Below are 24329 nucleotides of genomic sequence, written 5' to 3' on the forward strand. Positions count from 1 at the left end.
GGATCCACCCGGAACGCCCACCAGGGGCGACGCTCTGCCCACCAGGGGGCGATGCTCCGCCCCTCCGGGGCGTCGCTCTGCCGCGACCAGAACCACTCCAGCGCCTGGGGCAGAGGCCAAGGAGCCATCCCCAGCGCCCGGGCCATCTTTGCTCCAGTGGAGCCCTGGCTGCGGGAGGGGAAGAGAGAGACAGAGAGGAAGGAGGGGGTGGGGGGGTTGGAGAAGCAAATGGGCACCTCTCCTATGTGCCCTGGCCGGGAATCGAACCCGGGTCCCCCGCACGCCAGGCCGACGCTCCACCACCGAGCCAACCGGCCAGGGCCAACTAGAAACATTTTTGTTATCAGCTTTCCATAGTGTATGACCTAATTATATGCTTAAATGTAACCAAAAGTTGCAATACATTATCATTCCCACCTCACTGAAAAGCAAAATTCGCATTACTCCTCTCTGTGAAAACTATTCAGTATTCAGATGCCTACATCCCATTCTATAACTTGGTTTCCTGTGTATCCGGTCAAGGACTCCACCTGTCAGAAATTCTTCCTATCATATTCCTTAAACAGCTAGGCTTTTTTTTTTCTGTAATTATAATCTTTGAATATTGATTTCTCAGTACAACCACATTCTTCACTTTCCTTGAATTTTCTTCCAATTATTCATTCCTGTTTTCTACTGAAGATTTTACAGAGAAGAGGGGTTGTTTGATTTCATTTGGTTTTTTTAATTAATTGCATGGTCAGCTTCAAAAAGAACTGAGACAATAAGAGGTCAGAAAATTAAAATACCACATACCCAAAAGTCCTGGAAAAGACACTAAACATGTAACAAGAATTGAATGTAACCTTGACCACCACCCCCCCCAGACAACTTCTCCATTTCACTCAACGAGATCGAGCTTCCCTTGGGTTACAGGACTACCCTTTAACCAAGGCAACATCCTCACTATTCAAAAGTGGTGCACTACTTATTTACTCTCAAGAGTCCACCGATATTCGTCATTCCTTTATTTTCGACCACCAAACAAAACAAAACCTCAAATCATTCTGGTCCCCTTCTTTACGGGCATACCTATGAAAAAAGCTGACAACATAAGCAACAATTCAGCATCTACTGGTTAAAAAAAAAAAAAAAAAAAAGTCACATATTTGAAATCCTAAGACCTAAAATAAAAATTTTGTGGAAGGAGGGGATAAAAAGCACCCCTTGCCTCTTTATACTCCCGTTTAGGTCTGAGATATTCACTTCAACTGCCCTCCTGCTTCTCTGTGCCAACTCCCAACCTGACAGCTAATACAAATACAACTGTAGGAGCTCTCCTTTGCCCCCCAGCCCCCAGAATGAGTCCTTCACAGCACATTCTGTCAAAAGAAGTCAAGTCCTTCGGCACACATTACCATCTATTCTTCCAATGCCTCCTACCCTCATCTGACCTGAAATGCTTTTTCTGGGTGTTTTAGTACAATACTATTTGAAATTGGATACCAGAGGCAGAGGCAATTCTGTCTGTGATTTTTCAGGAGTTAACAATCCACCGAGTCACTTGAGAATTTCCTTTCCAGTTATCTTGAGTTTGCGTTTTGTTTGGGATTTTGTTTTGTTTTGAAGGAGCAGAGCAGGAAACGGAGTGTGTGTGTGTGTGTGTGGGGGGGGGGGGTTGATGTCCACACAGTCCTTTGCACCCCCCTCCTAGCCTTCCCCTCCCCCCCACCATCAACCCCCAAATGAATGTGAGAACTTCCTGCAGTGAGAACACCATGAATAGGACCTGGCATCTAGACAGGAAAGATAGTACAAGGCTATGAATGCCCTGAATACAGCTTCTATGCAGCCACTAAATTAAAGGAATTCAGGAGCAACACAAAGGGCCCAGCGATTTAATATATTCAGTCTTTTATTTTACAGTATAATTAAGCAGCATACAAATGAAGCCTTTTCCAAGGAGCTGGACTGCCTTAGCCAGGCCAGATGACCCTCCCCTGCAGACTCCCCACTTCTCTGCTCAGAGTGATGTTGCTCCTACTCTTAGACACACATTTCAGAAGGAAGCTGGCGAGATAGAATCATTTAATCCGCCCTTCTTAAGAAGTACAAATTATTTCTACCTAGAGGTCAAATTTCGAGGTACCTTCAACTTTTTTACTCCTTGACAGATTCCACTCCAACGTGCTAAGTGGATCTCAGGACAGAGACCCAGAGCACAGGGACATCAATGGGCACTCTGACCTTTACAAGGAACATCAACTGTAGACAGTAAAAGAGCCCCCACCCCAGTTTGGAGAAAAACATATAGCAAAAAAATGAAAAGTTAACTATCATGCATAAAATGTAACACCACACAGGTAAAAGGCATTTCTGTTGCTCTAAGTCAGGGCTCACAAACCCATCCCCCCTTAGGGACCCGGCAAAAAACCCATGTGAGTAAAGCATTGGGGTAACTTGGAAAGGACAGGCACCACTAGTCAGCGAAACCCAGGGGGGCATCACCATGGAAACTCAGTAGGCCCTGATTCTCTGATTTAAAAAAAACACAAACTTTTAATAAATAAGTTTTAAAAAATAGACGAGAAAAAAGAATAGAAACCTTGATCTTTATAGGAGACTTCCCAATGTTTAACTGATGGCAATTCATTGTAAAATATTTCAAACTGTGTCCACAGAACAAAGCGTGTGTGAGCCACATGTGGCACATGGGCTTTGGCTACAGACCTCTGTTATAAGTCCTCCAAAAGATGATCCAACTACTTAACCCTCTCAAGCACGATAGTGACAGGTAAGCAAAACTCCTGAGAAAAAGACACGCCACAGGGATATAGTCACACAACAATCCAGGCTGTGGGAAACTCCACAGGACAAGTACTGTAATCTGGTTTAGTCAACAAATCCACTGCCAGGGAAAGAGAGGAAAAGGGTAAGCGTGGAAGTGGGAAGGGGAGGAAGAGAGGGCGAGAGGAAGGCCAACCTAAAATTAACAGAAATGTCAGACAGAGAACATTAACGACAAGGCTGGGGCCACACCAGCGTCACCATGCAAAATGAAAATCTGGGGCGGCTGGAAGTTTGACCTCTGGCTAGATTCTTTGTTGAAAAACAGGAATTCGTGTTGATTTTTTCTTTTTTTTTTAACAAAACAATGATGTCATGGTTGTTTTCGAAAGAAAGTGTGCTTATGTTCTAGAGATACTTAGGTGTAGAGGAATGTCCAGATGAAATGATAGGCTGGCGAGGACTTGCTTCAAGATAATCTGTGTAGACGAAGTGGCTCACGACAAAACAAGACGGACGGCCAACAGGTAGCGGCTGACGCCGGGCCGGGCCGCGGCTGCATGGGAGTTTGGGACACTCAATGCTGTCTACTTTTTAAACTGTTTTAAAAAAAGAAAACCTACAAGGAAAACTCTTTTGATCTCCTTCCTGTTTCCTGTCACTTGATCTCATCAAAAGTAGGAGAAGGATTCAAAAACTAAGAAAAACCGAGAGAAGAAGAGGAACAGAGAGTTACAGCTTCAGTGGTAACTATAAAGGCACTAAACTGCCCTTAACTGGGGAATAACTGACTTTGTGCACCGATGACCCTGGGACCTCGCTTGTTTATGGATGAGAGCGCGCAGAGGGAGCCCCCACACAGCTGCAGTCTCCCTGGATGGCTCTCCAATAGGACAGAAACACCAGCGGGTGCTGCGTTCCAACTTCCTTAAGATGGAAGCCACCGGCTCAAGTGCCCAGAGGCCATGCCAATTTGCTATTTTTTAATTTCCTCAATCAAACAGGCCTGATCTTGATTGCCAGGGGTGGGATAGGGGTCTCAGAGCATACAACGGGGAATGTTTATATCATATATGCGTTCATGACAGGGACTAATATTTCTTTTCTAAGAAAGAGAAAATGAGTAGACGGGGAGGTGGGGGAAAAGAGGGTGAAATCAAGCTTTCTGTAAAAATTCATGTGGGGCCATTTAGAAGGCTGTGCCTTTGTTATCAGACCATGGGTCCCAGTGCAGAGTGGGTGTAGCCAGGTGTTGTGGCGGAGGACTGGGGGCGGGGGGGAATACCCGCAGGGAGGGTCCACAGGAAGGGCAGAAGCGTGGCTGTCCTTAGTGTCCAGAAGAGAAGGCTTAGCAAAGACAGAGAAGACAAGTTGCTTTTAGCCTCCCTGTGTCCCTCCTACTGATAGATAAAAGGGAAAAAAAATGACAGTCCTTGAAAGAGACAAATCTCTATGACGTTTGATAACTCAATGGAATGATTTCCCATCCTTCTTCTACTTCTTGTTTTTTGTTTTTTTATTCCTATTATTCTTTAAATGATTTCCTAAACTCTAACTATGGCCTATAAGGCCCTTGCAGCTATACATTACCAAAAGTGCATATCCACCTATTTTGTATGCACTTGACGCGGGTAGAAAACAATGATGACCAATGATGCTCTGGGCATAGCAGAACGTGGCCACACACACCTGTGACTGCTCTCCAGCCTGGCCCCACACTGCTCTCAGTTCCGTCCTGGACACTGCGCTCACAGCGGTCCTTCCTCCAGCTCTGTACACATGCGGGGCTCCTCGCCTAGGGCCTTCACACAGACTCTTCCCCTTACTGAAACACTCTTCCACGCACCCTGTACTCCAAGACCCAAACCCACTCTTTATTCTTCGGGTCTCAGCTTGAATGACAAGTATTTACTGCTATAAAAAAATATATATGTATTTTCATAGTGGCACACATCTCAATGACAATGAAGTGATTATGTATATGCTTGACAAGTCTTCTCTGCTGGGAAGTCATGAGGGACTGTGCCTGCCTTGGTAAAGACTGGCCTGTAGCAGGCACAAGGTTCAAGAACTTAGACAGAAATGAAGGACGAAGGACGGTCCCTGTACTGTCCTACACTGCCCCAGGAGCATCCGTGTCCTCATGTAGTTCAGCTTCAGCTTCTACAAAGGCAAAGTTCTGTCTGACTCATCTTTCTCCTCAATCTTCAAAGCCCCTTATACTCTGGGAAGCAAGCATTCTACAACTATTTGAATTAACTAAGTGGATGGGGGGGGGGGAGACAGTACCCCATATAAAAACAGTTTCTGTTACAAGGATCAGTGACTTTTGAACATCAACAAAATTTTGTACCAACAACCGCCAGCCCAATAAACATGAAGTTCCTGAACAAGTAAAGCAACAACAAAAATATTGCCTGACCAGGCGGTGGTGCAGTGGATAGTGTGTTGGACTGGGACTCAGATGATTCAGGTTCGAAACCCCAAGGTCACTGACTTAAGCACGGGTTCATCCAGCTTGAGTGCACAGGCTTACCAGCTTGAGTGCACGGGCTTACCAGCTTGCACACGGGGTAGCTGGCTTGAGCATGGTATCATAGACAAGACCCTATGGCCACTGGCTTGAGCCCAAAGGTCGCTGGCTTGAAGCCTAAGGTCGCTGGCATGAGCAAGGGGTCACTTGCTCTGCTGTAGCCCCCTAGTCAAGGCACATATGAGAAAGCAGTCAATGAACAACTAAGGAGCCACAATGAAGAACTGATGCTTCTCATCTCTCTCCCTTCCTATCTGTCTCTCTCTCTCTTAAAAAAAAAAAAAAACCCACAAGAGAAAACATAACAACTCTACTGCCATCCTACCAGGCTCTCCAAATCAAAAGCAATGGCCCACTGACAAATAATACTGCTGTTTAGCAATTTACCATGTTTGATATGAACAGTTAACAATTATGGTTCTTTCTCAAGAGCATCTACCTTGGTCCCCAAAACAACTTTATTAAAAACTTACAGAAAACAACTTTGCAAATGGAATATAAAATAACAAGACAATCTAGCTACCTTAGTAAATATTTGGGTAACTGTATTCTTAAGAACAATCTAACTGCTAGGTTTTCATTTGTTTCCATAACCACTATTTGAAATCTTAGCAACTAGCCCAGGATTAAGCACAAAACAGAAATTCAATGTTTACTACAATTAACAATAGGAAGAATGATAGGTTTAACATGGTTTCTTAAGAATATTTACTATTTAACAATAAACTGTCTCCTTCTATACAATCTGCTTTATATCTATCTAAACTCACAATTTATGTCTTCAGACTTTATAAACAAGTCATTTTGACAATCTAGTAATGGAAACCAGCTCTTACCTCTGCCAAGTATAATCAATAGGTCAGGAGAAGAAAAAAAATCAAAACTATCTAAATTTTGATTACTCCGTACGATTCTATAAACAGACGGGAAATGGGATATAATGGAAGGTACCATCCTAGCTTTGTCATTTACTAGTTGCAATTTTTCCAAAGGTTTTTTCTCTTGACTGTCATGTCTCTGTACCTACTATCCCCACCACTCCAGAACACCAGGCATTTAGAGATCAGAAGGAGGGTATTAAAAACTGTGAAAACATGCCTGGCCAATGCAAGCAGCGCCAATCCCAGGAAACAGAGTTAGGCAGTCTCCACCTCTAGTTTACTACTCTCCCCTTCCAGCACAGCAAGTGCTTTAGAATAGTCCAAGAAAGGACCACCCTACAGAAAATTCATCAAAGGCTGAAGTCACAGTCATAAATTCCCCAAAGATGGCCTGACCTGTGGTGGCGCAGTGGATAAAGCGTCAACCTGGAAATGCTGAGGTCGCTGGTTTGAAACCCTGGGCTTGCCTGGTCAAGGCACATATGGGAGTTGATGCTTCCAGCTCCTCCCCTCCTTCTCTCTCTCTCTCTCTCTCTCTCTCTCTCTCTCCCTCTCCTCTCTAAAATGAATAAATAAAAAAAATTAAAATTAAAAAATAAATAAATAAATTCCCCAAACAGGATATAAACTATGATTCATTAGCTGGCTCACTCAAGAAAATGCATATTACAATAAATATTGAAACTTGGCTTCTCCTTACCTTCTAATTCACTAAGAAAATTGAGACTCAACTCATGTACTGTTGGTTAAATGACTCTATCCATCCTTCCTAATAGCCTCAAAGAAATAGGTGCCCTGCTTCCCATTCACAGAACACTCGCTGTGGGTGTTCATGATTTCACCTCCTCTTTCTTCTGGGACTTTCCTGTGTTTATTTTCCCCTCTCCATTCATTGTCATCCTTAGCCTCTCTTTCTCTTTAGGATACAAACAATGTTCAAGGTTCTTCAGGACCACTTCCCTTCTTTCTACTGAGGTATAACTTACATCTAGTAAAACATACAAACCACAAGGGCACACCCAGTAAGTTTTCATATATGTATATATCCAGGAAACTGAAACTCAGAAAATGACAAAGGACATTATCAATAGCGGATGGCTCAAGCCCCTCTCATCAATATACCCCTGAAATAATAATTATTAGGATCACCAGATATTAGTTTTGTCTATTAATTGACTTCCATGTGAATGTAGTCATAGAGTATCTGACTTCTTTTACTCATCATAATCTATTACCACTTTTAAAATGTTTATTTATTGATTTTAGCAAGAGAAGAAGGGAGAGAGAGAGACATCAATCTGTTCCTATATGTGCCCTAACCAGGGATTGAACCAGCAAACTCTGTGCTTCAGGATGATGCTCTAACCAACTGAGCTATTCGGTCAGGGCCTACTACCATTTTTTAAACACAGGCATTCTACAGAGCCCTCTCTTCACTCTAGCCACTCTATGTATCAATTTCATTCAACAGACGTCAACTTCTATGTAAACACAGAATGACCCCTGAGCTCTTCAGACATACCTGGATGTCCTTCAGGCACCTTGAATTTAACACCTCCCAAATATCTTCACCATCTCTCCCGTCACCCTGGAGCCAATCCCTACCCCTGTATTCTGGCTGCTGGTCAATGGGATTAACAATCAACCAAACCAGAAACCTCCAAGTCATTGTGACATACAACACCCTGACAGTCCCATCTTCACTACATCTGACCTGAAATAGCAGCAACACGCTTCCCAACATGGAAGACATACTCCAATGAGCTCAGGCACGAATAATAAGTTCTGAACTACTCCTTCTCCCCCAACATGGCATCATTCAGCAAGACCCAGGAATTCTCTGTTCTAAACCTCTGGCCTCAGCTCTTCATCTGCTCTGACCTGGCCTAGATCTTCCTCCTCTAGCCCCTAGGGAGCCCCTTGGTCCCCCCTGGCAGCAATGCCTTATTCCATCCACTCCTGCTCCTGGCTATGCTTTGTAATATTCAGAACCATCTCCCATCTCCCCCAACTGGGGCAGAGTTGATTCATTCCCTATTTGGTACAACAACCACACGGTACAAACCTCAGAAGCAGAGAACTCTGTATTGCTTCTATTTCTGCTACTAGGTTGAACTTCTTGAGGCCAGGCCACTCTTTCTTTGGAACCCCAGTCCCTAACAGGGTGCTTTAAATACTTACTAAAGGACCCCCTAGGGTAATCTTCAAACCTCTAGTGCTGTGATGACGAATCTTTTTATAAAAACGCCCACTTCTGCAGTGCTGGTCAACCTGGTCCCTCTCGCCCACTAGTGGGCATTCCAGCTTTCATGATGGGCCAATCATGGCACCGTTTGGTTGCTCTGCTACCACCCACCATGAAAGCTGGAATGCCCACTAATGGGCAAGAGGGACCAGGTTGACCAGCACTGCAAAAGTGGGCGTTTTTATAAAAAGGTTCGCCATCGCGGCTCTAGTGGCTCCCTCTCCAATCCATCCTCCAGCTGGCTACTGGTTAATGCCTATAATACAAATCTCATCATGCCTCCCCTTACAATTCCCCCATGACTGCTTATCCAATCAAGTCCTTACCATGCGAGGTCTTCCATCAGCTGGGCCCAACCTTGTATTAATACTTAGTCTCGTCTCCTACCACTTCTAGTCTCAAAACCTGAAACTTCACCACTAGAGCTCCTTGCCATTCCCTTTCATTTGTGCCTGAGTTCCTGACATGCCCAGTACACGCAGCACTAGACCCCATTCACAAAGGGAAGCCTCCCAGGAAGCCTTTCCAAAGCACGCCACTTGCCAGGAGTGTTGTTTGTTGGGCTTCTGGGTTCCCCTGGTACTTGGTTAAATGCCTTCCTTAAGGCACTTCAAGTTTTATTACAATTGTTTATGTAAATTTCAACACACACACACACACACACACACACACACACACACCAGATAGGAAAGCCTTGTCATTCAAAAGGCATTTTATTCTGAGAGCTTCGCACATTTAATATAAACATTCTTTTTAAACCTCTTTACTTCTCTGCCCATGGCCACAGCGAGTGCTAGCATTTACTCCCAGCGTGGAAAAAAAAAGGCTCTTACAAGAAAACCAAGTAAATAATGTTTACAGCACCTCCCTGAGCGTAACCGCATGTAGGGCAAGCAGCAGAAAGCAGGAAGGGCCACTGAGCCCTGCAGCCAGGTGATGAACCAGGTCCACTGAACCGTTAAATGGACGGCTATCTTCAGCCTTGGATGCATTACCATTTCAAACTCCTTGTCAGTGAAATCATCCTCAACTGCCAAGTAATTGTAAATGTCAGGAGCGGGAGACAGGCTTTTCATTCATTCCTGCTTTCATTCATTCTCATATCATCAACTCCTAAGGACAGGGCCTGGTCCTCAAGCTTTACTGAATTAACCAGTCCCTGTACAACCTCGTTTCCTGAACCTATGATTCTCCCATCGCTCAAACAGCAGACAGCCACCTTTGAGTTTCTACCGCCAAACAGCCCGTTAGCTACTGAGTCCTAGGATAATGTCTCATCTGTCCCCTTCCCTCCCTCCGCTGTCTAGCTCAGGCCCTCAGCGTCTCACTGAACCACACAAGCTTCTATTTTAAGTTTCCCTCCCCTCATTCCAACCGCCTGACTCCTGACTGTCCAATGCTAGCCCTTCCCACACGGCACGGTGTAGGTGCATGTCGATGCGTCCCCTGGGGATCTTGCGGAAATGCTGACGATTTAACTAAGTCCAAGTGGGGCCTTCCACGCTGCACTTCTCACACGCTGCCAAGAGATGCTGGGGATGCCGGCCCGCAGATCCACTCAACGCTGTCCCGCAGTGCAGTGCCCTGCAAGCAGCCAGCAAGCAGAGGACAGACGGCCGACCATCCATCACAATATATAAGCATGGGTATCTGTGCCAGGTAAGAAACTGGACTAGATGCCCCCTGGTCCCTTCCTGAGCTCAGACTCGATGCCCTCCCTGGGACATCCACAACATTCCCACCCATTGTTCCACCCAGGAAGTCCAGAGAAGCTACAACCTAGCAAGAACCACTTCAGTTATGACATTTAGCAGGTAGGTTCCTACAGACAACTCTGGTTTAGTCTACGCCAAGATTACAAGTGTTTTTCAAAGATACCGTGCAAGGGGTAAGTATAGTTGTGCTTATGACGGTACCTTAAAGGCAAGTGAACACCAGCACTCTCCTTTATTCATCTGAATTATCTGGAGGTCAATGCCACGTGGGTTACTCTATCAGTTCCTTAGAACTAAATGGTCCATTAACCATTGAGTTCTGTCATTGGGTTGGGGAGAATCTTACACACCAGTACAGAAGGAAGCAATACACTCTATTAGCAGCTGAAAGCCAACTCAGGATGTAAAACAATCATCTCCAATAGATCACAACAAGATGATCCCTACTCTCAGAAGTGGACTTTAGTGTGGTACTTTAGAATAATAACAATTCTAAGCAGCCCTAGGATTTATGTTTACAAAACTTTTGTTAGCATGTATTTATTTATCAATAAGACATTATCATATTTAGGTTAAAAAAAAAAAACACAAGTGCCTCTTAGGCCTTGGTTATAGAGTAATGGATTTGCACAAGGGCCAATAACGATTGTCCTTATCATTATAATTGATGCTACCATTTCTGCTAACTCCCCCATGCAAATCAGCCTCTCCAGAATCATCAATGCTCTAGAGCAGTGGTCCCCAACCCTTTTTGAGCCACGGACTGGTTTAATGTCAGAAAATATTTTCACGGACGACCTTGAGGGTGGGATGGATAAATGTATCACGTGACCGAGACAAGCGTCAAGAGTGAGTCTTAGATGTAACAGAAGGAATCTGGTCATTTTAAAAAAATAAAACGTGGTTCAGACTTAAATATAAATAAAACGGAAATAATGTAAGTTATTTGTTCTTTCTCTACAGACCGGTACCAGTCCGCGGCCCGGGGATTGGGGACCATTGTTCTAGAGAGTTAACTGCGATCTCCTAGAAATTCACCACACAGGGTAACAGGTGCTATCAACAGCGGAAAATTCACAGCCGCAGGTAATTAACCCGGATGTCGATCAGTTTAATTAGAAGTATTTTCTTTTTTTTTTTTTCACTTTTCTGAAGCTGGAAACAGGGAGAGACAGTCAGACAGACTCCTGCATGCGCCCGACCGGGATCCACCCGGCACGCCCACCAGGGGCGAAGCTCTGCCCATCCTGGGCGTCGCCATGTTGCAACCAGAGCCACTCTAGCGCCTGAGGCAGAGGCCACAGAGCCATCCCCAGCGCCCAGGCCATCTTTGCTCCAATGGAGCCTCGGCTGCGGGAGGGGAAGAGAGAGACAGAGAGGAAAGCGCGGTGGAGGGGTGGAGAAACAAATGGGCGCTTCTCCTGTGTGCCCTGACCGGGAATCGAACCTGGGTCCTCCGCTAGAAGTATTTTCATTGGAATCAGAATCAGGACTTAGTTTAGTCAGACAGGATCTGAATCACTTTCTTTTTTACCATGCTGTTCCTCATTACTTAACAACTAACATAGAAAGCAAAATGAAAATCTTCTTACCAGCATTACCATTCACGCTGCTCTATGAGACAGTAATTCAGAGACATCTGCCTCCCACTTAAAATAGACAAATAATAATAATAAAAAAATTAAAACGGGCCACTAGTAAAGACTGGCCTTGCCATAGGTATGGAGCAGGGTTTATAGCCATAGATAAGTTAGTTCTGCTTATAGGAACACTCAGGAGTTGTGTTTCCTCCTGGTCTACACAAGAGGCTTCAATTTTTTCCTTCATCAACAAAGAGCCCAGACAATAGACGGGCAAAGTTTATAGGACGACCCCCACATTATTACCAGTTCGCCCACTTCCAACCTTGACATTAACGTGGTTGCCGTAGGACCCTAAGCCAAAAGGAAGTACCTGTGTCCAGAAGGTAAACACAGCTTTTCCCGTAAATGCCAGCAATCCAAGGAGAGCAAAGCCCTCACAGGCCTGAAAAAGTGACAGAAGAAACTGTCTTTCAAGTAGGCTGTGGGCCCCCTCACCAGGGTCCCGGGCAACCTGGAGCATGGACACATTTGCCCTTTCTTGTCAAAAATACAAAATTAATACCGGCTCACCCAGAACTCAGGGCCTCACGAACTACGACACCAAATGGAGCTCAAAGGCCTCCTTGAGGTGGCAAGGGGCCAGGTGAGTTTTTTTGTTGTTTTTTTTACAGAGACAGAGAGAAAGTCAGAGAGAGGGATAGAAAGGGACAGACAGACAGGAACAAAGAGATGAGAAGCATCAATCATCGGTTTTTTGTTGCGACACCTTAGTTGTTCATTGATTGCTTTCTCATATGTGCCTTGACCACGGGCCTTCAGCAGACCGAGTAACCCCTTGTTCAAGCCAGCGACCTTGGGTCCAAGCTGGTGCGCTTTGCTCAAACCAGATGAGTCCACGCTCAAGCTGGCGACCTCGGGGTCTGGAGCCTGGGTCCTCCGCATCCCAGTCTGATGCTCTATCCACTGTGCCACCGCCTGGTAGGGCCGAGGTGCGTCTTAAAACAGTATCCTGCGCTCACCAATTCCACCCTCAATCTGACTAGACTTTGAACTAGTCATCGATGGGGGGCCCTCAAACAACTCAGTTGCCAGACTTATGGCAACAGCCTCCTCCTCCTGGTTGCTCCTCCCGGTTCTTCAAGGCTTGGCGCAAGGGCCCAGGGGACTCACCCCCCACGTGTCGAAGACCTGGGGCTGGGGAGCGGGAGAGGGAGGGGATGTTGTTACTGCTGCTACCAAACCTGAAACTCAGGGCCGCTGTCAGAACACCTTTCTCCTCCGCCCTGTAATGCAAATGCTGGCTGTTTCCACAAACATGCCCTCCAATCTCTAAGCATTTCAAGGATCCTAGAAAATACAAATGAACCACCTGTAAACCAAAATCTCCTCAGGCATAGTAGATACTCACAGTAATTACTGGATATAAAGGAAGGAATGAACGAATGAGTGAAAGTAGGGAGTCAGCCACTGTCAGTGAGCAACAGCCTATCCCAGCTTCCCTAGTGAACCCTAATTAACTCTAATGAACGTTTGTGGCAATTTACTATTGCTAAAAATAATAAAACCACAGTACATTTGCTCAACATCTGACAGTTTACAAAGCACTTTCACACATACTACCAAATCTGAGCCTCACCAAGTTCTTTGAGACATATCTTTTATCACCCCTTTTCCCTCTCTCTCTCTCTAAGAAATAAGCCTTAAGCAGTTTAAGGACTTGTGTGTAGATATACCAGAGAGGATACAATAAAGTGGGCATCTCGGGCATCTCAATAAATAAGTGAGGTCTGTGTACGGAAGAGAACAAGTCTGCTCCAATGGTAGTGTTTACTCTGCCCACAAGGAGATCCCTACAACGTAAAATGGAATGTCAGCTGCCCCCAGCTACACCCCCTTTCTAAGAGACCATCAAGAGAAATTTCTCCTCGGCATCAGCATCTGGAATACAGATTCTATATGCCAGATGCAATGTATTTTTACCCTTTGTACTTATGCACTTGAAAAAGTTCCCTTCCTCATATTAAAAATGAACAGAGTCATCGCATATGAAAAGATGCTCAACATCATTAATCATAAGGGCAATGCAAATCAAAACCACAGTGAGACAGCACTCCTGCACCAATCAGAGTGGCTCTTATCAAAAAGTCAGCAAGTAACATGTTGGCGAGGATGTGGAGAAAAGGAAACCCTCCTGCACTGTTGGTGGGCGTGCAGACTGGTGCAGCCACTGTGGAAAACAGTATGGACATTTCTCAAAAAACAAAAAAATTGATCTACCATACAACCCAGCCATGGCTAAAATCCACTTTGAGTATTTAGCTCATGAAAACGAAAACACTAACACAAAAAGATATATGCATCCCTATGTTCATTGCATTATATACTAGGCAAGATACGGAAGCAGCCTAGGATTCCATCATAGACGATTAAAGAAGATGTGTTACAGACATGCGCGCACACACACACACACACACACACACACAATGGAATATTACTCAGCATTAAAACACAATGAAATCTTAACACCTGCAACAACCTGAATAAACCTAGAGCAGCGATTGTCAATCTTTTTCATCTCATGGCACAAATAAACTTGTTGCTATAATTCTGCAGCATACCAAAAATACATGTTTTGCCAATCTGACAAAAAAAATAGGTACAATTTTAATTCATTCACACTGGACAGCTCTTGCTGTGTTATTGGCTATGTTATTTTTCTATTTGACAATCTAAGGGAAAAGAGGTCAGTGACCCTAACAGGTATTGCAGGTTTTGAAAATTCTTATGGTACATTGGTTGAAAAGTTGCTAACCCAGGGGGCATTATGTTCAGTGAAATAAGTCAGACAGAGAAATACAAATACCATGTGGTTTAACCTATATGTGGAATTAAAAAAAATAAAAACAAAAACAGATTCAAAGAAACAGAGATCAAACTGATGGTTGCCAGAGGGGAGTGGGGTGAGGGTGGGTGAAAACGGTGAAGGGAGTATAGCTGATGATGCTGTGATAAGTCTGCATTGTGACAGATGACTACTAGACTTAGTGTGGTGATCACACACATACTGCAAAGTATAGAAATGTTGAATCACTACACGTTATACTTGAAACTAATATGATATTGTATACCAGCTATACTTAAACAATGAGCTGTCACCTTTGAGAATTAACTCAGCAGATAAGGGAAGCTAAAACATTTGCTTATTATGGTAAATGATTCAATTAAAATGAAACTTAAAGGAAATATCTGTCTCCCCTAAAAAATATTCACACACTGTGTTTTGCTAACAGGAGCAAGGTACTTCTTTCTTCCCCACCCTCTCTGTTTTTAGAGAGAGGATATTCAAAGCAGTAGCAGATTGCATAGTGAAGACTTCCACAACCAGTAAACATGGTTGACAACAAAAGTTAAAAAAACAAACAAACTGGTTCCATGTATAAATTTTTGTTCTTTGTACCACATGTCAGAAATACACTGACTGTAAAATCCAGATGATTATTATATAGGCAATGAAAACAAGTAGCAGATCATATTTTCTTTTACTATATTTAAAAACATGCATATTTGAAAAGAAGCCCAAACATTCTAACACATTAACCGGAGGCAGGTGTAGGACAAGATTCCTTCTCAACTGTTCTTCTCCAGTTGTGTGAGTCAATAGAAAGAGGCAGCAATAAATGCAAAACTCTTCCCATTGAAAAGAATGCAGAAAAAATAAAAAATAATAGATTTTTTATTCATTATTGAAATGGTCCAAAACCAAATTACAGTTGACCCTTTAACAACACAGGTTTGAATGTGGGGGTCCTCTCGTATGCAATTTTCCAATAAATACCATATTATAAATACTCAATCTTCAACCGAATGACTTCACACAACTGGAAATGAGACTTACTTTTATAAACTTCACTTGGAAAAGCATATGACAAAAATTCTGTATTTTTTTGTTTGTTTTTTGGTAAAGTATTGACATTTACAAACTCATAAAATATGTACAACCTACAAATAGAATATATCACTGTATTTCCAATAGAACATCTAGGCTTCAAACCCAAAGGCCCCTGCACCTGTACCTCAACACATTTCATCATTAAATGCATTTTACGATGTATTAAAACAATTTCAAATGTAAAATACAACAGAGGGACAATTATTTTAGCATGAATGTGGCATTATGGGATGACCATGCTTTGTTTTATTTATCATACTAACAGATATACCTGGCATATATATAAAATACTATGTAGATAATATATAACAAAACCTTCCCATCTCTAAACCAGAGTGTAATAACACTCTGTGATCCAGTAACTGTCATTAGGCTTAATTCTAAAGTACAGTTATTATATCACTTAAAAGAGCGGCTATTTCATCATTAATCAAACATCCTAATGTTCTTTATAAAAGGTAGGACTTTTTCTTTTTCTTTTTTTTTTTTTGTAAAGGCTTCATTTTTCCTAGGCTGTTTTGGACATTTTGATAACATCTTTCTCTTTTTCAAATGTCAGGCATCTGTAAAGGAAAAGCATTTCTATTGAGTGGCTTCAGGATCTCTCGACTTCCACATTACAATTAAACCCTTCTCTCGTCCAGATAGACTGAACTATGTTCAACCCCGGCACAGAACAAAATCATTAAATCTAAGATGCCTCATTTGACAGATGCCTCATTAAATTCATCTCAAAGTTGAAGTAAGAGATGCCTTTGAAAAGGGGGTAGGGAGGAACACCTGTTAACTCTAAGAAAACTTTGAGAACTGCTCTCTCAAAATCCACACAGAGTTTCACTCAAGTCAAATAGATTATATTAATAGTATGTGGCACATCTACAATCCCCTGTCATGGGAGAAATACCTCTGTGCATATGTGTGTTTAACACATCCCTGGGGACCCAAACAGCGTGGAAGGCTGAAGAATCAGGGCACGTACCACCAGCTGCTTAACAAAATTCCAGAAATTCAATTCAACAAATGTTTAAACTAAAATGTCAAGTTATTATGCTAGGCTTGGATCATATACAATGTCAATGAATGCTATGTTACCAAGAAATCAAATTCAGTGTTCTAAGAGAATGAGAGAAAAACAAAAACACCTTATATTATACTTTAAAGATAATAAGCTTTGGACAGCCAATTATTTAAGGAGGTTGAATTAGCAATCTTACAGCAACAAAAGGATACAACTTTCAAAGCAGAAACTTTACAAACTCATATACACACATCTTCTTTCCCTACAAGTATTTCAATGAACATAAGAGATACTCCATTTTAGGAATAACAATAAAATTCAGGGAGAATAACTGACTCTCTACCTCCATATAACATATAAATTATAAAAACTGAACAACAGCATAGTAACACCAATAAAGCAATTGTGATCACTAAAGTACAAGTAATTCTATTTTAAACTAGGTGTAAGCAAACCTCTCATGATAGGTTTTTCCCCCCAATAGTTTATAACTACAACTGTTTTAAAGGAACTCCAGCCTCAAGCATCCACTTTTCAGGTGAAGTGTTACCTAATCCTTTATACCCAATGAAGATTTACAGTCTAACAAGTGAGGCATGCTTGAATAAGAAGACAGAGAATCACCAGGTAAACTTTATTTCATATCACCTTAAATGCAGTATGCCTATTTGTAACCAGGATATTTAGAACACTTTAGTACTCTTTCTGCCTACTTACTTGCCAGTCTTGGTTCTTTATGCTTTTAAAGGCGGCATGATAAAAATAGAACCTTCCACATTTCACAATGAATAAACACCTTTTTGAACTAGAGGATAATGTCAGCTCATTACCAACAAAAATAGCATATTTTCTAAATGCTTTTAACCAAGTGGAAACTCAAGTGTAAATGAAATTCAGCATCGATTCATGGAAAGTGATATGAATTGCAAAACAATGTCCAAGTCCTCTCTTCTCAGCTCTGCCAAGGACTGAAAAACCACAGAGCAAGGGTGGGGCCTCTCTGTGCATCAGTTTCTCCATCTGAAGAGAGAATTTACATAGACTCCTCCCTAATAATGTTTCTGAAAGGACAAATGAGATAATTTATGTGAAAGTCCTTTAAGATTTCTGAAGAAAATAAAAACCAACATATTAATAATAGATATTATCAAACCAACGTTATCAAACCAGTTATAAAGGAAAAGACATCATGGACTTTACATTTAAAAAAACAACAAATATAAAACTTAAATATTTTTTTAAAAAGGTAAAACCTTTTGTTCTTAAAATGAAAAGGGCTGTTTAGGCACACACTGGTGTCACGTGTTCATACCACGTTACTCAATACTGCTGTAATTATAGTAATAAGAGCCAGCTCATCAATATTACAGCTTAATGCTGAACCACCCCTTCATGTAAAGTTTGATCATTCCCAGAAGAGAAAAAGAGAAGAAATATGAGAGGGGTGAGGAGATCACTCTCAGCAATCTCAAGGAGTCACACATTAAAATATCTTGTCCAGCATCCACTAGGCACAGTGGACATGTTCTCTAGTCTGTCAACATCTCTTCCCACTATTAAAATCTGAACTGAAATAGCTACATTACTACAATCTAAAAGGTGGGAGCAAGTCAAAAGTACACAAAATACAGTTTAATACTGCACTTCACTACTGTCTCAGACACCCCAGGGAGTCCAAAACACAAAAGTATTAATGTTTTGCCTGACCAGGTGGTGGCGCAGTGGATAGAGCATCAGACTGGGATGCTGAAGACCCAGGTTCGAGACCCAAGGTCGCCAGCTTGAGTGCAAGTTCATCTGGTTTAAGCAAAGCTCACCAGCTTGGACCCAAGGTTGCTGGCTTGAGCAAGGGGTCAGTCGGTCTGCTGAAGGCCCACAGTTAAGGCACATAGGAGAAAGCAATCAATGAACAACTAAGGTGTCACAAAGAAAAACTGATGATTGATGTTTCTCATCTCTCTCCGTTCCTGTCTGTCTGTCCCTATCTATCCCTCTCTCTGACTCTCTCTCTCTCTCTGTCTCTGAAAAAGAAAAAAAAAAAAAGTATTAATGTTTTGAAGTCCACAGCTTATGCCTTGTGACCTAATTTCTTGATTCTTTTAACCTAAAATTACTCAGCCTAAGGTAAAATTTAAAATAGCTGATTTTTAAAGGAAATTAAATGTTAATGTACTCACCATACTTAAGACAAGTATCTTCAGATAAAACCATTTAAACTTTTCCAAATTTTAAATCAACCACAAAGAAGGTGGTTGTTTGAAGGTGCAATTACAATTTTCACACTAAATTTTTACTAACAACCTTGTAATCAGAACTCTTTGTCCAACACCACCTATTGCCTTAAAGATTTTTATTTTACTTTACCTAAATAAATACTTAAATATTCAAAGCAGCCACAAATGGCTGTCACAGCCTTTTAAAAAGAACTTGAGCCTTGGCCAGTTAGCTAAGTTGGTTAAAATGTTGACCAGAAATGACAAGGTTGAGGGTTCGACCCTGGGTCAGGGCACATCTGGGAAGCAATCAATGAATGTAAAACTAAGTGGAGCAACAAATGAATGCTTCCTTCTTTCTCTCTCTCTTTCCCAATTAAAAAAAAATCAATAAATATAAAAACCCTAAAAAAGTAATAACTTGAGTCAGGTAATAAATACTAAAACTTAACTGAAAGGAGACCCTCAAGAGAAATAAAGTTCTTTAGTAAACGAGAACTTCTCAAAAAACACAGGTGACTAAATAAATTGGATAGACAGGAGATAACAAGCTGAAGTGAAATATAGGAAGAAAGTGTCCTCCATTCCACTGCAACAGAGGAGTTTTTTCTAGGAATCTCCTCTTAGGTTGGTGCAAACTTGGGCTACATGGGAAGAGAGTCCTAACAATGTTTCCATACATTAGTGGTCCCCAACCCCTGGGCCGCAGATCAGTACTGGTCTGTGGGCCATTTGGTACCGGTCCGCAGAGAAAGAATAAATAACTTACATGATTTCCGTTTTATTTATATTTAAGTCTGGATGATGTTTTATTTTTTAAAAATGACCAGATTCCCTCTGTTACATCCGTCTAAGACTCACTCTTGACACTTGTCTCGTAAGTTTGACAATTATATTTAAAAGTTATATTTTTATGCCGGTCGCATAATTTTATTTTGTGCATTTATCCATCCCACCCTAAAGGCCGGTCCGTGAAAATATTTTCTGACATTAAACCGGTTCGTGGCCCAAAAAAGGTTGGGGACCACTGCCATACATAATAAGTGAGACCACCTTACAACAAGGCCCTTTTGTCAATAACTAAACTTCCTTGCAAAAATTCTAGTGGATTCATTTTTGCTACTTTGTCTTATAGCAAGTGAATATCAACACAAAGATACAAAGTGTTTGGTATATTAACCATAGGCTTAAAATAAGTGCAACTTTGTATTTAAAAAATAATCAATTAAACATCTTTATAACAATCAGGCATCATCTTCAAAGAGAATGATGGTTTCATATTCTAGAATAGGTGATACTGTCTGTGGCTTTCCATTAGTTATTTTGATGAGCACATACACACATACGTATTTACGGTGTTTTTGCAGCAATAAATAAGTTCATAATGATGTGACAATTACTGCTTTTCATGAATAAAACAAAAGGACCACAGAAATTAACCAGGAAGATAATTTGTCACTTTTATATTGACATGTTTAAAAAAAGAAAAAACTGTGTATCATTCACTTAAAATATTTTAGACACATTTGAAGAAACAATCAAGGAGATATCAAAGATTTAAATTTCACGGCCATGACACCCAAAACCTTCCCATGAATATCTGTCATGCTCAACATATCCAACCAGGAGGAAAACAGGGGAAGCAGGGCTCTTCCTGTTCAAATTATGTTCAATACTGCTTATTTAATATATTCCTTGCATATGTATACATATACACACACACTCACATTTCCTTCTTCAATGTAATTAGTTTGGTTATATGGCTATTTGTCATTTTTGTGTTGTTAACAAAATATCCTCATGCCCAGTGCGATTACTATTTAAATACTTTTGTAATTTTACAAATTGGATGAGCTGCAGGAGAAAAAATATTGTTGCCCCTACATAAAAAATAAAATCACCTCTTTTTCTAGGCCACAAACTTTTAAGAGCATGCCAACCCAGCTGGGATATTATCTTCAGAAGCTGCAAATACTATTGTATTGTGATAATGGTGTTTTTTTTTTTTTTTTAGTAAGGCTAAAATCCATCAGAAATCCACTTGAATCACAGAAAAACTTCGATTAAACTCAGAGGAACATCTCAACAGGAATGCTACTGGTCTTGAGTATTTCAATGTGGGAGAAAAGATTTCTCCATTCAGACTGATTGCACTGCCACAGGTTGAGCCCAAAACATTAACTAGTATGAAAGGCTACAAATCTGTTACAAATCTGATTATTTTCCCACCACCTAGAATAGTTCTGAAGTTGGGGAAGATTTAACTCTCCTTATTTAACTTTGTTACATGCTAACTTCATAAAATTCCTTATCACTGAAAACATAATTCTTCAAACCAGGGAGGAAGAAAAAGACGCAAACACCTTACAAAGCTCAAATATAAGAACCGGGATCTACAGCTCCCTAATTTACTACTGGCCAAGTCTTTAACCAAAAGGAAAACATAAGTCACCCTAGGCAAGAATCTGATATGCCAATTACATGTCAATAAAGCTAGAATAAAGAACAGGAAAAAAATTTTAATTTTAAACTTAGAACTGAACAAAAGAACAAGGAGGATTTTAGAGAACACCTCTAGATATAGTAACTACTTAAAGTCTTACTGCAAGTCACACTGCAATGGTCAGTTCTGGCTAAAAGGCTGTTAAGAAATGGGAGAAGTAAATAGGCAAAATCATTTCTCATGCAAGAATCAAACTTGCAGAGGAATCTGAAACAAAGCAAAAAGCACTGGGAAAAAGTGTCACTCAAGGATCCCATCTGTTAGGTTTCTAACGAGGACTAAAGTGGGCAAATAAGCACGACAGAGAACTGAACAAGGGCCAGGTGACAGGTCAGGAGCTGGGGGAGGGGAGGAGGGAGGCGGTCTAAGGCGCCCAGAACAGCCGACTGCGGACGGCAGACGTAGGGAGAGTTCTGGAGCATTTCTGATGGCCACTTTCCACTATCGATATTCAGTACACGTGACACACAGTTTACCTGAAATCCCCAACTGCCCCCCAAAACCACATGCCCCCCTGTAAGAGGCCTGAAGGAGTCTCCGCTCCCCGTATTTCCTGGGGGTTCGGCCACGTCCTCCACTGGGCTCCCCAAGCTCTGCGCTCTCGAGACCCGCCAAACCCACGGAGTGCACTGCTCGGCTGCGTGTCGCACGGGTCACCCGTGGGAACCGTGAAGAAGTAAAGACGCCGGGGACCCGCGTGTGCTCCGGGGTCGGCCTCCTGGAGCCCTGGCGGGGCGGCCGCGCAGACGGTTCCTACCTGCGTAGAAGCGGATGAGGCAGCCGACCTCCGAGTCCAGGCCCTCCTCCCGCACGCGCCACAGCTCCCCGAAGCCCAGCTGGAAGAGGTAGTCGTTCTGGATCTGCAGCGGCTTCTCGTCCGCCTCCAGGCGCCGGGTGGTCTCCCCGTGCAGCTGCACGTACAGGGTGGGCGGCGGGGGCGCCTTCTCCGCGGCCGCCCCGCTCCCGCCCGGGGCCACGGGGGCCGCCGCCGTTCTCTCTCCCGGCGGATCGCGGGCGGCCGCGTCGGGACCGTCGACAGCGCCCGGGGCTTCCGGCCGCAGCGGAGGCGGGGAGGCGGCCGGGGACGGCGCCCGGGCCCCCGCTCGGGGCCGGGTCTGCGCGGGGCGGCCCGGCAGGCAGGGCTGGGCCGGGGCTCCCGCTGACGGCGGGGCCGGCTCGGCCTCCAGCTCCTCCGACGACGACGAGGAGCCGCCGCCGCCGCCGCCGCCGCTGCTGTCGGGGTCCAGCCGCTCGGACGCGCTCTCGGCGCTGGGGCTCAGGCTGAAGCTCTCGGCGTCGGAGGCCGGGCCGGCGGCCGCCCCGTCCAGGGGCCGCGGGGCGCCGGGCCCGCCGGGGCCGCAGTCCGGGAGCGCGGGGCCGAGGCGGGAGGAGCCGCGCTCCCAGCCGCCCGGACCGCCCGGCAGCCGCAGGTCCGCGGGCGGCGCGCGCGCCGGGTCCCCGACGGCAGCCCGCGCGCTCTGCCCGGGGGTGGGGCCCGGGGCCGGCGTCTCGGCGGGCGCGCCCCGGGGCCCGGGGTCGGGGGCCGCCCGGCCCGGCACCCTCAGCACGCCGCCGCCCCGCGGGCCCGGCTGCAGCAGGCGCGCGGCCACCTCGCCGGCCGTGGTGTCCAGCGTGCAGAGCACCGGGCGCAGGTAGGTCGAGGCCAGGTGGCGGTCGAAGACGTGCACGCAGCCCCGCCGGAGCTGGTGCCGGACCCAGTCCCGGTCCGACGGCTGCAGCTGCAGCAGCTGCCGGTGCTTGAGCAGCAGCGTCTTCCTGTCCAGGCTCCGGGTGCACAGCGGCGCCGAGGCCGAGCAGGAGGCGGACAGGCCGGCGGCGCCGAGGGGCTGCGAGGCGGCGGCGGCGGCCGAGGACGACGACGACGACGACGATGACGACGAGGACGAGGACGAGGACGAGGACGACGAGGCGGCGGCGGCCACGGACAGATTCCTCTTCAGCCGGCCTCGCCGCAGCAAGAGCGAGTTGGCGCCGCCGCCGGCTCCGGGCACCGGGGCGGCCCCGCCGGCGGTGGGCTGGGGCGCCCCGCGCCGCCGCCTGCGCCCCGCGCCTCCCGCTCTGCCGGGCAGCGGCCCCGGCTGCGCCTCGCCGGCGGCCTCGCCCCGCGCCGCACCGGCCGGAGCCGCGGGGATGAGCGCGGGCTCCGAGCTCCGGCCGCCTCCGGCCGCCGCCGGGGCCGGCGACCGGTCCTCCCCGCTGGGCTCCGGGAGCCGCTGCGCCGTGGCCGCGGCGGCGGGCTCCATTGCAGTGGGGCTCCGCGCTTCCCCCCCAGCGCCGGAGGCGGCGGGCGGAGAGGGAGGCGCTGAGGCGGAGGTGGGAGACGGCGGCGCGGGGCGCGGGCAGAAGCCAATGGCGTTCGGCGCGGCCGTTCCAGGGGATTATGTGGCAATTCGGAGCATTCCGTCGGTGTCTCGGCGTTCCATCCCGCGCGCCCGCCTCGCCGCCGCCGCCCCCCCCCCCCCACACACACACGCCCTCCCCACCCGGGTCGCGGACTCCCGCGCGCAGGCCCCGCCCGCTCCCCGACCTCCCGCGGGCGAACCGGCGGCGAAGCTGAGCTCATTGAATATTAATCGCGCGGTGGGAGCGGGAAGACAGGAGGCGGACGCAGTGGGCGCTCAACGTGAGCCTCATGAATATGCATCAAGGGCATGACGGCATTCCCAGGAGGAGTGGGGAGAGCTGAGGGACGGAGAGGAGGCGGGGCTTCAGAGTAAACAAACGTGACGCGTGCGTACGAGGGCGGGGCGGGGGCAGTTTCCCGGGAGTTTCCTGCGTTGGTTTCAGAGAAGGCGTGGCCGAGAAGAGAGGAGCGCGGTGCACTGTGGGGGTTGTAGTGCCAGCGTTGGGGCGGGCGCGTCGCGGGGGAAAGAGGCGAACTTCAAGCCCCAGAGATCCCTAC

General features: G+C 45.2%; 1 protein-coding gene across 1 annotated transcript in view; it reads right to left on the reverse strand.

Moving 5' to 3' along the window:
* The window catches only part of PHLPP1 (PH domain and leucine rich repeat protein phosphatase 1), a 189680-nt gene extending 165864 nt beyond the window's left edge, over positions 1-23816 (reverse strand). Inside the window, exon 1 of the mRNA XM_066246453.1 lies at positions 22164-23816. Within this exon, the coding sequence (XP_066102550.1) occupies positions 22164-23670 (1507 nt within the window). The 5' untranslated portion in view covers positions 23671-23816. The remainder of the gene's footprint in view (positions 1-22163) is intronic.
* Between the last annotated feature and the right edge of the window lie 513 nt (positions 23817-24329).

The sequence above is a fragment of the Saccopteryx bilineata genome, chromosome 11, assembly GCF_036850765.1.
Source record: "Saccopteryx bilineata isolate mSacBil1 chromosome 11, mSacBil1_pri_phased_curated, whole genome shotgun sequence".
Lineage (NCBI taxonomy): Eukaryota > Metazoa > Chordata > Mammalia > Chiroptera > Emballonuridae > Saccopteryx > Saccopteryx bilineata.